General features: G+C 38.7%; 1 protein-coding gene across 7 annotated transcripts in view; it reads right to left on the bottom strand.

The window, feature by feature from the left end:
- stxbp5l (syntaxin binding protein 5L) overlaps positions 1 to 15,514 on the bottom strand; it is a 118,756-nt gene that overhangs the window by 41,995 nt on the left and 61,247 nt on the right. For 5 of the 7 annotated variants that reach the window (XM_046403390.1, XM_046403391.1, XM_046403392.1 and 2 more), the window contains exons 5-8: positions 12,143 to 12,277; positions 5,648 to 5,711; positions 3,404 to 3,487; positions 362 to 485 (exon numbers count right to left, since the gene is read on the bottom strand). In XM_046403390.1, the coding sequence (XP_046259346.1) occupies positions 362 to 485; positions 3,404 to 3,487; positions 5,648 to 5,711; positions 12,143 to 12,277 (407 nt within the window). Of the gene's footprint in view, positions 1 to 361; positions 486 to 3,403; positions 3,488 to 5,246; positions 5,350 to 5,647; positions 5,712 to 12,142; positions 12,278 to 15,514 lie in introns of those variants that run through there. The other 2 variants (XM_046403395.1, XM_046403396.1) reach the window with 2 other exon arrangements.

The raw sequence follows: 15,514 nt of genomic DNA, 5'->3' as shown, positions 1-15,514 counted from the left end.
TCCTGTTATGTGATTTTGCCTGAGACCACAGCTCACAGCAAAGGGACTATTCACCACCAAAGATCTGAGGTTGGGATGCCATGCCAGCACAGAAACCACACCAGAGAAAGAAACTAATCTCAAAAAACACAAACATTTGCAATTCTACAACTCAGAGCCAAAATAAACTGAATAAACTGTAAATGTTTTCAACTCTGCCTATAAACCACCTATGAAGCATTAAATAATTCTATAATCAGTACATCAAATCAGAGGCTTTTCTTCATTTGGAGTGTAAGTAACCCAGTTTTCCCAGCATAGATTTATCAAAGTTTTATGTTTGGTAATTCAAAAAAAGGTAAGCAGTGGGTATTCTTCTCACCATGAGGGAAGGTGACCTGGAATGGCTTGGTGGTGTTTCTGAGGTTCCACATCGTCAGGCTGCCGTCTGAGTGACTGCACATGAACTGCTTCCCTTCATGATGCCAGCTGACTGAATGAATGGCCTGTACCAGTGAGACAGATGGGATGGATTATTACAAACATGTGATATATATGTCAAAATGTTTAAGAATACAGAAGAACAGTTAGAATCTTGAAAAAACATTCTAATGTAATTGATGGTTTTATCTAAATACAAATATGTGCTTGAGAATATTCTTATGCACGCAGTTCTAAAGCTGCAAAAAACATTTCTGCCCCACAACCTGTTGAGCTCAAGCATAATCCAATAAATAAATTCTCAAAAAAGCTGCTTTGTGCAATTCCTGTGTGAGAATGGAGACCACACAGGGACCCCAAGCAAGATTTCTACTGCATGTAAGATAAAGTGACAACATATCTATGGGGCTTTGATAAGTTATTAATGGCTCTGTGGTCGCTTTCTAGCTTTTAACTCACTCTCAGCGCTGTACTGCTCAGTGATGTGCAAACTGAGGCACCTCAGCAAGGTGCAGGCAGAAAAGGTCATTTTCAAGCCAAAACAAATGACAAAGCAGTAATGGAGCTCAGGCTAACTCTCACTTTATTGTCTTGCGACCTCTGCCTTTCTGCTGTCTTTTAAGCACTGAAGCTACATGTCACTGTTATTCGTCAAACAGCCTGATGTCCGATTATCCGACAATTTGAACATGTGTTGTTGATGAACCCTCGTCTCCATACTATCGGGGTTGTTCTTCAGTACCATTCCCCTCAACAAAACCCACCACTATTATAGCCATGTCCCCAAGAGGGATGGTTCAAGCCCCGTTCAGATGTGTCATTTAGGGATACGTCACGAAAAACTAGAAACAGCTAAGATGACTTTCACCTTCACTGCAGCATGCAGCAGGAGTGAGGACCACATGTGAATCTATTTGCTTTTGGAAATATAGTTCCAGTGGTGTAACATTTACGTAAGGTCTCTATTTCTGCCAGACTGTCTGTAGCTCTGCATTCTGAAACCAGTCAACCATAATTTTACTTTTCTGTAACATGTAATTAAAAAAACATAGCAGTAAATCCACAAAAAACTAAACCTGATATTTGACCAAAGTTGTCTTAGACATTGCAATAGTATAATTATTGTCAGAGGTACAGAGGGCCTTTTTGGTTTGCATGGGCACTCTAATGTCAAAGCTAATAACTCTGATGATATTTGGTCTTAATTCTAAATTAACCGTTCATGATTTGCACATCCAGCGTGAACCACTTTGCAGTATTTGGCAAATGGGATGCAGCCTAAATTGCATGTTTTCATAGGAAAAAAGAAACATCCAAACAGTTTGGATGTTTCACTTTTTCCCTTCCACACAAGGTTAAAGATCACTAAATCTGAGATTTCTCTTGGAAATTATTTATACTAGTTGGATTCTTTTTGAATCATGTGATTCAAATATGACTATCATTTATGTTAAGTAAAGCACATGGGATATTTACAAACCGTATGCTTGAAAAGGTCACAAACTGCTTGAAGTCTCTCTAACTACACCATTACAGAAAGTTTCCTTCCTTTTCCTTCATAATGTATATGTGTGAATTTGATGCACTGCTTTTGAAGAGATGTGAGAGAGAGTTGTGACTGCTGTAGGGGGTTTTTTGTACTATACTGAAGAGGTGTGACACAGAGATGCAATGCTGGAGGTGATGTACATGAAACCACATTAATGAATCTGAGCAGGCTGTGAATCTGCACAGAGGAGGGGGCAGGAGATGAGCGATGGCAGCGGATGCAGAGGATCATCGCCACAAGGTGAAAATGTCTACAGGGCAAATTGGGTTTGAGGCCACAGGGGTTTAAAAAAAAAAAAAAAAAAGCAGATTAAATACAACTGATGTGTGTGTTTGAGAGATTTTGTGTCTCTGTGTGTGTGCAATAGAAAATCTCAAACTGACTTTTGTTATATTGTCCAAATATACAGTAGACTGTAGGTACTGTATATGGTAAATGTGATCACTATGAAGATACTCTAAAATATGTTTATTCTACTTTTGGCTGTGATTTTTTGTTTTTTTTTTGAAGGCATTCATTGATTTCATTCATTCATTGCTTCTCCCTGACAAGTGCGCTAAAAAAACTGTGGATGGTATGAAAGAGTTACACTACATTTTACACATTATTTTATTAATGTAGAGCGGATCAGCCTTTAATGAGTGCAAACCTTGTCAGTAGGAACCCACAGACCAAACATGTTAGACACAAAGAACACTCTCTAATGTCTCCACCGCTAACTTCACCTGTGTGAGCTGACAGTGCTGTGCGAGCTGTCAGAGGCAGACTGGTATCAGCATGCCTAAGTCCTCCAATTACTGCTACTTGCTCAAAAAGCAGTAATTGGTTGGAAGGCAAATAGGCATGGAAATACAGCACTTGATGACAAAGACACCTTGTTGAAAATAACAAAAGTTGGTGCTGTTCAAACACGCAAATTGCTCCCTGTTCTGTTGAGAGCGTCAAAATATTGGCAGAAAAAAGGCCAATTTCTGTCAGCGAATGGGATAAGAGATGGGACGAAGATGAAAAGACGGAGGCCCCAATATGCATTCATGTAAGAGCACCTTTTCCTTTTTCTATTTAAAGTGATCTATGCTTTTATCATTAGTGGATCTCAGCTCTCTTGAAGATATCTGCTCACATTAGTATATTGGTGATGAATGCATGGATCAGAGTTTGTAACTTTTGTATTCTGTATTTATTTTAATTACAGGTCCAAAGGCAGAAGTGGCAGAGCTTCCTGTAAATGGTCAGAATAAGACATTTAACGCATTCTTTTACATTTTCACAGACTTTGCTCACAAAAGAGTACATGTTCACTCACTTCAGTCAGTAGCCCGTCTATGCAGACATGATGCTGATTTGCTGTAATTTCTCTACTGTCACTACCAGCCAGTGGCAGACAGACCAAAGCATTATTCTGGACTCTGAGGAGTGCGTGGTGGAGCTCACCTCATCGTAATAGATTCTGAAGTCGGCCTTCTTTCCCCGGAGGTCCCACTGCACGATTGTCCCACTCTCAAACCCTATAAGCAGCTGCAGAGGGAAATGACAAGGAATGGAAAATAAGATATTTTAAATATATTTCCAACTGCCTAATATGACATGATGAGCACAGGCTACACAGACAGCACTAACGTAATTAACATAATTCCACTCTTTGCTGTAACGAAGGGCAGCCATTTTTCCTGTGGTACCCCCAAAAATGAACGATCCCCCTCCTTCGTCTTCTAAGCCTTTAGTTCTCTTCATCAGACCAGATATTGGCTGATATTGCTGTATTCACCTACACTGACTGTATTTTAACACATTTAAACACACACAACTAGATCTGATTTATACAATACACATGCAAACAAGTAAACAACAGCATACGTAAAACTTAATACACCCGCAATCTCCTGCACAAGCCTTTTCATCCACGTCAAGGTTAGGGCAACCTGTTGATGAAGACAGGCTCCCAAATGTACTTACAATCAAAATCAACCTCAGCCACACAGCGACACAGCCACAGACTACAATACAATCACACACACACAAGAACACAGAGGACAAGAGGAGAGAGGAGACGGGAGTCGACACAATCTGATCACAGATCAGAAGACATGGGGAGTGATGTGGAAGGAGCACAGCCTTTGAGGCAGAGTAGAGGTAAAAGCTCTCCTGCTGAGAGGTAAGAAAGTGACATCTCAAATCATAAGATGGAAAGTAGAGAAAAGTAGACGCAAAAAAAAACAAAACAAAAAAAAAACTTTCTCTCATAAATTTTTAAACCTGTTGCAAAAGTTTGTAAAGCTTTGTATTAGTAACATCAACAGTCACAAATGTGGCAGGTAAGATGAAAGGAGATCCAGAATACTGTATATACACATATCCTAAAAGACTGCTGCAAAATGATTTGTATAATTATGACATGCTTTTTGTTTTGTTTGTGCAATGCAAGATCAGACTCGTATTGCAAAACTTGCAGTACAAAGCAAAATTGCATAAAAAGAAAGGTATTTTTCTGGTCACCAGACCCACGTAAGCTCAATGGTCTCCTTTTTTTTTCTTTATCATGAACTAAATGTTACTCAAAACTGGGCAGGGAGTCTGTAAATTTTGTCCTTGCACTGTCAGGTGTCGCTTTCCATTGACAGGGTTAGTGTTTCTTATCACTGTGACAGTGAAAACATTTGTGTTGTACTCAGCATTAGAACTTTAAATTATGGTCATTTTTCCAAACATTCACCTAGCAAACTAGCAGGTTATCACCTTTCATTTTTTTATACTTTTTATAGCATAGAACTTGAACTTCTCTAAGTACAGTCAGACCTGTTTTTTAATGATGTTGCAGAAGGCTAAAATAAGGTGCTTGCAATAATGTCCATCCCCTGTTGTCAGATTTACTTTCTTAGTGATAATTATGTATTTGCAGGCTATTTACTTATCACAACCTGGAGTGAAAAATAAGAACAAAAACACAAAGGTTTTAAGAAATAAAAACTTCATGTAGGATCCATTGCCCTCTCTCACTGTACCCTCGCCACTGCAATCTAAAGGTAAAGTTCCTCATTTTTCTTCAGCTAACATCAATACCTCCATTTTTAGAAAGGGCTGCACAGAACGTTGTCTCTTCTTGCAGCCAGTGATGGCAGCGTGTGTGACAGTAGCTGTAAACCTCATGTCTCCTTTTTATGTCTTCACAGCTTGTCAAGTCTGGTTTCACACTGAGGCAGCAAAATCCATTGGGAAAATCAATATGCTCTTCAATGACCTCCCTTTTACAGCAACATCCACCTGTCACTTTTCCTACCAATTTGACTGCAGTTTGACCCTGAAAGGCTCGGCTCTCTTCATGTAATATATTGTCTCCAAGTCCCTCACACCTCTGTTCTTCTGTGCGTTTATGTGAAAAGCTGAAAGACAGCGAGAAAGAGAACATGAGAACAAAAGGATAATGTATAGAGAATGGTTCTCTCGGCCTGAAGGCCAGGCCGAGAGAGTGAGGGATGAGAAAATTAGAAAGGAAGAATGGAAGAAAGAAGACAGAAAGCAGACAGAAACAAATACAGATAGGTGACAGAAAAAAGCGAGGTTGAACAAGAAGTTGAGAAGTAGGAAACTGAAGATAGCCTCTGCAGATTGTGCTAACATCAGAGCTGGTGCATGACGAGAACCAGGAGAGGTTGCTGATGCTTTATCGCCTTAACTCACCTTGCCTTCATCCTTTGGGCTGTCGCTCAAATGAACCACAGGTCCTGGATGAGTTTTAGTTGATCTGTGACAAGAAGGAAAAACAATTTACTTAATATAATTTAATATTACAAACTAACATTACTGCTCACAGATTCATCATGAGTCATAAAAGAGGATGGACTCTGTGCCTCTCTGGTAAAAAATAAAAATAAAATCATACCTTGCTGTGTACTTTTCACCGTGTATTTCTTTGATACGTCCTTGTCACACAGCAAAAAATTTGACTACTCACAGAGATCATTAAGAGCTGAACAAAAAAATCTTCACTCCACTGCACCCACAAGTTCATTGACTAGTTTATATTAAAGTCAATCTTAATCCTCACTCTTACTCAAAACCTACACATTACGCCAAGTAAAGATCACAAAATGTTCTTCCCTTTACTGCTGTGTTGTACTGACCAAAAGAAAAACATAACTTGCCGCTGGATTTTACTTTCCAGCAATAAAAGAAATACATAAAACAAATATTTAACAATTCTGAACACAAGGCTGGGAGGTCATGGTTTGCTGATGAAATGCTCTCCCTCTGCAGCTGTAAAACTCATCATATAACCATTTTCCACTCCATCTCAGAGCTGAACGACTCAACCAGGGCTAGTTGGTCACTTTACTGTTGCAGCTGCAATCACGGTATTTTAGCTGAAATGTGAACTGATTGGGGGGAAGCTGAGGACCGACGCATTTAGATGGGCTCATCTTGTTATGCTGGCTGCCAGAAGGAGATAAAAACCTAAAACCATAGCACGTCCTAAATACTTTTCCATTCAACAGTTAAAGCCATAATAAGCCACAGTATCAGCAAAGCATCTACCTGTATAATCACTATAGTGCAACAATGAGCAAATGCCCACACCTAATCTTGCTACAAAAAAAAGCCATTAAGTTAAACTACACTTTCTGATACAACATGCATATGTACTTTTGACACCAAGCCTTTATTTCATCAACAAACCCACACTACACACACACGAACACACTGTGCCATGGAGGACAAATAGCTTCTCATTGAGTTTTGGTATAAAAACAAGTTATTAAGAGGAGAAAGTTTGAAGGCTAGAAAAGTTCACAGTAGTTATAGGATTGTAGACTGACAGGTCTGTGACTAAGAGTGAAAGTACGCTATCATATGTGGAAGGCCATTTCCTATGGTTGAAGAAAAGTTTTTAGACTGTGCAGAAAAAAAAAATGTGATCTGAAGAGAGTTGTTAACTGACTTAGACTTGACTCCTGATGTTTTCCTTTCAGCCAACAAGGACAGTCTTTGAATTACACACTAAGCGAATTAAGATGTTTGAAGAAAAAAATGAAAACCGTGATGAAAAATGTTTTGGATAAAGCAACTTGCCAGCCATCAATAAGTCTGAGAAGTCGTGATACTCAATTGTATGAACCATAACTTTTTACATTTCCTAAACATAGAGACTAGTTCTGCAAAAGAGACAATATTTAACAATGCACTGATTGTATTACCAATGTGTGCATGCAGGAAGGCTCCAGCATACACTATATTGCCAGGTGTGTATCCACTCTGCATAAATGAAGCAAACCGAATAGAATGTTTTAGGGAGAAAAAGAGAGAGAAAGAGAAAGCAGGACTTTTTATTGCAATCAATCTCTGATTCGGTGGTCAGAGATTGACTACCTGAGCTCGAGCAGGACCAGCAGAGCCATGGTAACCCATTAGGCTTAGAAAAGAGTAAATAATAACCGCATTTCCTCTGCTGCAATCGATAAAGGGTTATCTTATATTAGAAAGGAGGGAGGCATACCAGGACACAGGAAGTCAGTCGCAGAGACATGAAACATGTGAACTGCACAGTGAGATTATTATACAATGGCATAGTAGGCTTCTAATGAAATATCTGTGCAACAGCTAAGCATACAACAAAAGTATGATGTGGTTGTATTTCTGTAATATGAACAAAACTGCCTTTTGTGTGTTTACCTTTCTCTTGTTGGTCCTGCAAACTGTAACCGCTGAGGAGTCAGCCACAAAATATTCAGAAGTATGCAAATATCTAATCAAGGTTTGAAAGCCTTTTGCTGAACTGAGTCATGCAGTGAGTTCAGTCTATGGACGCGTAAATACGTGTCCCTGATCCTAAGTCACAGTGAAAAAAGCTTCAATTTTCATTTGCATTCCCTCTTAAAGTGAGATCTGAAAGGCAGCTCTGAAATGCCTTGTTACTGTAACTTATGAAGTTTTATTGTGTATTTCTGTTTGTATAATCACCATCCGTTCCCCATTAAGAGTATTCCCACAATGTTTCCTGGTTCTGTGAAAGGAGCATTTCCTCCCTGCATTTTGCTCTAATGTAATCCTCCATTGCAGTTTATTTTCTTCTTATTTTGAGAATAATCTTGAAAGATTTGAGTGTATGATCCTAAAATATTCAAAATGAAAACTTTGTATTCATGTTTCCCTTTGGTACAACAAGCAACAATACATCACTACAGAGCTTAAAATGTGGTTCCTCTTCTTCTTTTGTCATCCTTTTCCAGACCAAATCTGTAACAGAATGCATAATTTATGAATGGAGCATTTCAATCCTGCTTCAACCGGATTTAAGAAATCACAAACTTTATTTTGAGGATTAGCATTGCTTCAGCCTTACAAGATATTGTCCCTGAAGAGACAGAGAGAGAGAGAGAAAATAAAATTCATAGGGTGTCTGTGGACTGTGAGGACACATAGAATTAAGCCTGCTGATAAAGCTCAACATTGTCCTAACTATGACTGATGAATCATATAATCCCCACCAACATTAACGTGTATAAACTGAGCCAACATCTACCTGGTAAGAAGGCGGTTAGAAAATAACTTTGTGTGAAACAATGGAGTCCAGTATCAGAGATTTCACATTAGCATTAAATTTAATCAAGAACACTTGACTGATTACCTTCATATACGATAAAATATGCTGCAGTTTTACAGATTTTGAGAACAACAGGCCTCATAATTCCAGAAAGCTCAAACCATATGAAAACTTCTGCTCAGTTGGGCCAAAACTTCGGCGAAAGTTGCAAAGTCATAGCACGTACAACACGTCGTAGTGGAACGGATGTACATAGTTCTTGATAATAAAGTTGAAAAATATGAGTCTTTGTTTATTTTTAGCTAAATTAAATAAGGAATTATTTAAGTGAGACTTTTCAAATTATAATGACAGGTTTTAAATTAGACTGATTTTTGTTTGTGGTAAAACAAACTGGTGGGGTATAAGGTGGGGCACTTGGTTATCTTAGATTGTAGTAATGCAAATTATGGATTTGAAAGTAATTAAAGCATTACAACCAAGCAGTTGAGTATGGAAATTTGACTTGAAAAGACACACACTCCACATGCGGTTAGAATCAGAGTACCAAAAACATCTTAGATATAGAAAAAAGTAAACAATTCTTGTCTAATGTCAGCTGTGCTTTTTCAGTATTTACCCAAAATAATGGTCGGTCCCTGATGTTAACCAAGTGCTCTGAGTTATATTATCTCTAAAAATGCTGATCATGATTTGCTTACCACAAGTGAATACTGTAGAAAAACAACAAGACTACGATGTGAGTGAACAATCTGCAGAAACATTTTATACATTCATTAAAAATGTCTCATTATTGTGTTGATAAAACACCAGCAAAACATACACCCAGGTGACATTACATTGTTTTCAAAACTATTTGCAAAAAGTGGCATATTTTGCTGTTGAGCTGCTGTTGCCATGTATTTCTGTTGCCACGTATTTCAGGAGCATTAAAGGCTGCTTATTATAAAATAAATGCGGGACCAGGAGGACACTCAAGAAATTCCTTGCTTATTTTACAACCTAAACAGCAGAAATATCCAAACATGCCAATGTTGATTACAGCCAACATGATGCCAAGCGCAAACACAATCCTGTTCATTCCAGAGGTCTATAAACTGCAGCACTGTGTGCACTGGGCTGCTATGTTTTCCCACTCCTCTATGCATCTCATTTTGGAATGAATCCTGAAGATGAAATCGTGTATTAAATATGTTGCAAACACATTTGAATTTCAATGAGAGCCCGGCCCTTCCTGTTTGGGTACCCCGGCCCCTCTTGAATTGTTGCTATAACAGATTCTTTTCATGAGAGAATACTTTGATTTGTATTAAATTATTTCATGTGTGAACGGCTTGTCACACAAACACTATGAGAACACAAACGCACACGCGAGTGTAAACACACACTAAATACTGCATGATTCACACTGTGCTGTTCATACACAGAGGAAATAGTAGAAGAGTTCTCCCTTGCTCAGTCAACGTTCTACTGCAGAAAGAACAAAAAGTCTCCCCTCATCCCTATTCATGTTTAGTGGGAAACCTCCCCTGCCAATCTATGAAATTCCCCAGTCACTCCAGTGTTGATGAGAAGATTCATTCTCTACAAGTACAACTTTTCATGAACTCAGCTTCAGAGAACTGCAGAGTGCTGATGGTTAGAAAATAGAGTACATTATAGGGTATGTTCAAGCAGAACATAATATGGTGTGTGTGGAGAAACCTACTGTCTTCTCTAGTCACTTCAGTCAGAACAGCATATCTACTGTCCAAATTCTTTCAACTGCTATTGCATATAAGTTTATCTTATAATACCAATCCCAAAAGGTATTTAGTATTTTCAATGCACGTCTCTCTGCCTAGCCTATGACTGGCAGAGAGTGTAACACAGTGCAAATTAAAAGGAAAAAAAAACATCATCAATTTGACAAAACATGCCCACATGGACTGCACATAAATGCAACACATCACAGAAAAGCCCTGCAAATACAGACAAAGTCAACAGACGTGTTTCCAGAGGACACAAGCACTGAACACAGCTTGGCTTGTTGCTACATTTTGTGAATCATGAAGTTATTCACCCTACTCTGCACCCTACTCTGCCCTGACTGGCTAGTACTTGTTGCCTTCACTGGAGGAGTGATGATTGCTTAGGGTAAGAATATCAGGGTAAGCATATCAGAGGCAGAGTAGGGAGGATCACTCCTTTGCCATCTTGGAAAAAGAAATATGGCGGTGTACGCAGGATTTGCGGGATAGAGTAGAGCAGCAGCACAATGTTAGTCCCATAAATAAACGACATAAACATGAATGGCTGATACCAAAGTTATAAACCATAATGAAATTCAATGTTATATTTCAAAAATATGTATAATATTTTATTTTTAGGTTCGGAACTTAGATTTTAAGTTCAGAAGAAGTTTAGAAGGAACACATTAATGCACTGTATTATGTGTAGTAATTCTTATTTCACATTATTAATTTTTTAATGAACAAAGCAGAAACGTTAACACATCAAAACAATTTGTTTCATGTAGTTTTAGGATGAAGAAAGTTCTAACATGAAAAATGTCTTCCTGTTGACTCCCAGTGTGGTGATGAATCAACAACCCAAATATCCTGTTAAAATCACAACCACTGTCTCAGCCTCCAAGACGTCAGCAATGATTGGCAGACAGCCCTCCCACACATACACATCAGTGTTATGACTGCTCACAATAGTGTGGGTTGTCAGAAGGCAACAAAATGGCTTGGTATGAGAGTGACTTGTGACTGACACTGCAGCAGGGGGACTTGTCAGGGTAACACCGGAGGAACAGCGCGTAGGTGGGTGAAGCCAAGAGAAACAAGCGGGCATACAATGCAACTGAGCATCATTCGTTTTTAATGGCACTTGAAGTTGTCAATCTGCAGCATATGTCAGCTGCACAGTCAACACGTGCAGCAAACAAAAGTGCATGTCAACAAATCAATAAAGGCTGCGAAGTAGTATTACGCCCATAAGCAAGACATTATATTGCATGAATGCTTACTGCCAACTCGTAGCATTACCACAATGGAAGATAAATGCTGTTGATGTAATCCAATTATGTTGTTTTCTTCATAGTCTGTTTGTGATTCACTGTGGAAATATTCATCGTGTTTTCTTGAAGTTATAAGAAAGTTGATTCACTATAAAGTTTTGTTTTCTTTTTTATACACATTTATGATGCAAATAACCAAATACATCTTAACAACGACCATCGCAGCCTGGCTTCTGCGGTCTAAGTGCTAAGTGGTGCACGGTTCGGTTTGCAACAGCACCATGATGTTCAGCATGAATGAACAAGGTTCAATCTAATGAGTATACTTACATGTGGCTGAACACTAATATATAAATAAAAATGAGAAAAGGGCGACCCCAACATTACCAAGCCAAAACAACAACAACCTAATAATTTTAACCGAAGGTGTATTATTCACTGTGTGTGGTGGTGGTGGTGGGGTTGATCATACTAAAACATCACTGTTGATTAGAAAAACTTTACTATTGCTGAGCTGCAAAAATTCCAATGACTAAACCTTAAACAGCGTGTGTGATGAAACAATTCTCAGTTTTTGTTTGTTTTATCTTTGTTTATACTGACTCCTGCGTTTGGAGCACAGGCAACTTACAGTTCTATGGCCTTGTTCCACATGATGACGTATCCGGACAAAATGAAGGACTCGATGTTGACGATGTGTGTGTTTCCGCGCTCCGTCCCCACATACAGCCATTTACTCTGAAAGGGAAGGTGGCAAAACGTGATCCTGGAGAAAAAGAAACAAAAGGGGGAAAGGAGACCTAGTATTAGAAAGTGAACAGACACAAATAGGTCTCTGCTGCTTTTGTGCTATCAGTGGATGTGTGTTTCTATCCAGTGTATTCTCAAACCTTTGCATGTACATATCGACCTACATCTGTCGCACTTCACCTCTATTATTAACGGGCACAATTTTGCCTTCAGATGAGCCATGAGCATTTCAAGCAGCTTATGATTATGATTAGGATGATTTAAGAATAGAACATCATTCAAAATAGACTGATTCCTTTAAAACACAAAAATGAAACACTGAGGCACCTAACTGCAATGGTGTCTTTAAATAAAAATCAACCATGGGGGAAAAACTCAAATCAGTTGAACAAACACATTTATTCAGTGACGCAACATTTGGACAACAGATAGCGATTAAAACTGCATTCTAGCCATGCTGTCGCCTGCTTAGCAATGATGTTAGTTTTCTGCAACTGCAGAGAACTGTACATGGCACCAGACAGACCACCCATTATGTCACTCTCAGATCCATAATCTCAAGCCAGTGTTCAACTCTAATAAATGTCAGTCCTTAGTGACTGACTAACTCCCAATCAAGGTTTAATTTAGCACTCAACTGGAAAGTGAAAACAGTTTTCCCTCAGCAATGCAGTGCCAGAATGCAGGCAATATATCCCACAATTGTTGCTCCTGCCCAACTGCTGCTTCTCTCTTGACAGAGAGCTTTTGCACTCAGCCTCTAAACTTGTTCTATGCAGGCAGAAATAGTTGTTTAAAGTCTCTTCAGCATTAATTCAACTGCATTAAAAGGCTGAACTTTTTCTGTTCATTGTTACATTACACAATAGCCTATAGACATACGATATGCACTACGGGCTCAACTGGTAAACCATTTCACAAATACTCCCTACTCCTCTCTTCAAAGCTTTAAAAGTTAGGAAATCCTAATTATCACTCAGAGTTCATACACATTTTGACCTATAGATGTTCACGACTTTTCATACTGAACCATTTCATTTTTTGTGTTTGTTTGAAAAGTAATGAATTAACCACAATGATTCAAATTAACATTTTTGAAACTTTTGCAGTCCAAATTAACAATTCAAAGCAACCTAAACTACAAAAAAGCATTAAAGGTTGTTGTTTCCCACATTTCAAGAGTTTTATCTGATAACAGTGGAACACAGTTCACTGCACTCTTTTGCTGAAGCAGCCTGGCCCACATTGGGATGCATTCACTTCCGAGTGAATTAATAGTGGTTTTCAGCTTCAGTGTGTTACTCTCGGAGATCCATCACACTTGAGATATTTTTTTCCTATTCTTTTCAAAGGTCAAACGGTAAGCATGCTTTTCATGTAGAGCCAGAGAAATGTGCACTGGATAACGCATGACCGACACCCAAAAGTAAGAAATAGTGACCAAAACCAAGCACTGATTAGTTTAAAAGCTCGTCTAGAAGTCATCTAAGCTGCATTTTTCAGTTTTCTGTCTCACACACATCTCATCAAACAGCTCCTATTTTAATCAATAAAGCTGTCTACACAGGCTGCATAATAGATTGCATTTCACTCATTACATTCATTTGGCAGACAGTGATGTCCAAAGTGAATTACAATATGTGCATTCACATCATGCAGGGGCTAGAGCTAGATATCATCCAAAATTGGAATAGGTATCCTGATCCCTTTTAAACAAATGCCTAAAAGCATGTTCGGTATATATGTGGAAAAAGTTTTGAGCCTGCCTCAAATGATGTGGAGTGTCAGAACATCTTTAACAAAGATACTTTTTATAATCTTTCAGTTCACAGTAAACCCACAATGTTAACATGATAAATCCAAGGCTGTCTCTCTCCATTTTGTATGGTCTTTACAAAACTATGGTATATAATGTGGTGCTTAGCAGTGTTGCCTTACAGCAAGAGGGTTCTGGGTTCTCGTCCAGGTCTGTGCCCTTCTGTGTGGAGACTGCATGTTCTCCTTGTGTCTGGTTGGGTTTTCGCCGTGTACTCTAGCTTCCTCCCACAATCCCCAAAACATGCTTGCTAGTTCAAGTGGTCACTCTACATTGCCTCTAGGTGTGAGTGTGTGCATGTGTGATTGTCTGTCTTTGTTCACCAGCCCTGTGATTGACTGGTGACCTGTCCAGGATGTAGCCCATGTCACGGCTGTTGTCAGCTAGGATAGGTGACCCTGATAAATAAAGTGGTATAGAAAATGGACGGACAGATGGTATAAGACGTCCATGTGCAGAATCATTCCAAGCAAAATACAGTTGTACTGTAGTTGACTGTTACTTTTTTAAAACTTTCTGGGATTTAACAAATTTCCAAAAAATAGTTACCAACTATTCTGACAAATGCTTTTGGTATTTACAATAGTAAATGAAGGGTTTTTGGATTTCGGGACTGTTGTTTGGACAAACAAAGCAATCTGAAGACTTGGATTTTGGAAACTGTGATGAGCATTTGTCACAAATTTTATGGCCAAAAATATCAACTGATTAATTGTGAAAATAAACAGCAGATCAATAATGAAAATGATCATTAGTTTCAGCTATAGCAATAAGAGAATTAACAATTAACTATAAAACCCAGCAAGGTATTAATGTGGCTTATAGATGTAATCATGATGTGTTGCAAGGCTGCTCAAACCATTATGACTAGGCATTAGCATCTACAGCAAATCATCTTACAAATCATCTTAACCAGAGAAGAAAGATCAGCGAACACTAAGTCACTCCTGTCCATGCTGATTACCTTGCAGAGGTGGGGAGATTATTGGGCTACAGCCCCACAGCCACCCGCACAGCAAGCGGCAGGATTATTAGATAGAAGACAAATGAGATGGCAGACAATTCAATAAGGATTTTAAGGGCTTGGGGAGATGACAGTATTCAAACTGGCGGGGTGGGGTGGGGGGGAGTTGCCGCAGAAGTGCTGTAAGAGCCAGAGAGGATTGTACGTTCTCCTGTCTTTTACAACATGCATTTACATTTAGCACACCAAATTTACATATTTCTTTGTTTAAGGATGTGTCCTGATTAACTTTGTAGATCATTAGATCTAATTCTTTAACATGTAAAGTAATAACTAGGATCCAGATCTCTTCGTGAAGTTAACATGTAATTCAGTCGTGGAATTTTCCCCGTGGAAAAGTGAAGACCTCTTTGTGCTTCGTAAAAAGTTAACCATAGTGTCACAGGAAGGATCAAAATAAAGACAAGGGTTTA

This window comes from Scatophagus argus, chromosome 11 (genome assembly GCF_020382885.2).
Source record: "Scatophagus argus isolate fScaArg1 chromosome 11, fScaArg1.pri, whole genome shotgun sequence".
In the NCBI taxonomy this organism is placed as follows: Eukaryota; Metazoa; Chordata; class Actinopteri; family Scatophagidae; genus Scatophagus; species Scatophagus argus.
The sequence above is the reverse complement of the archived record's forward strand: the minus strand, read 5'-3'. Positions and strand labels throughout refer to the sequence as shown.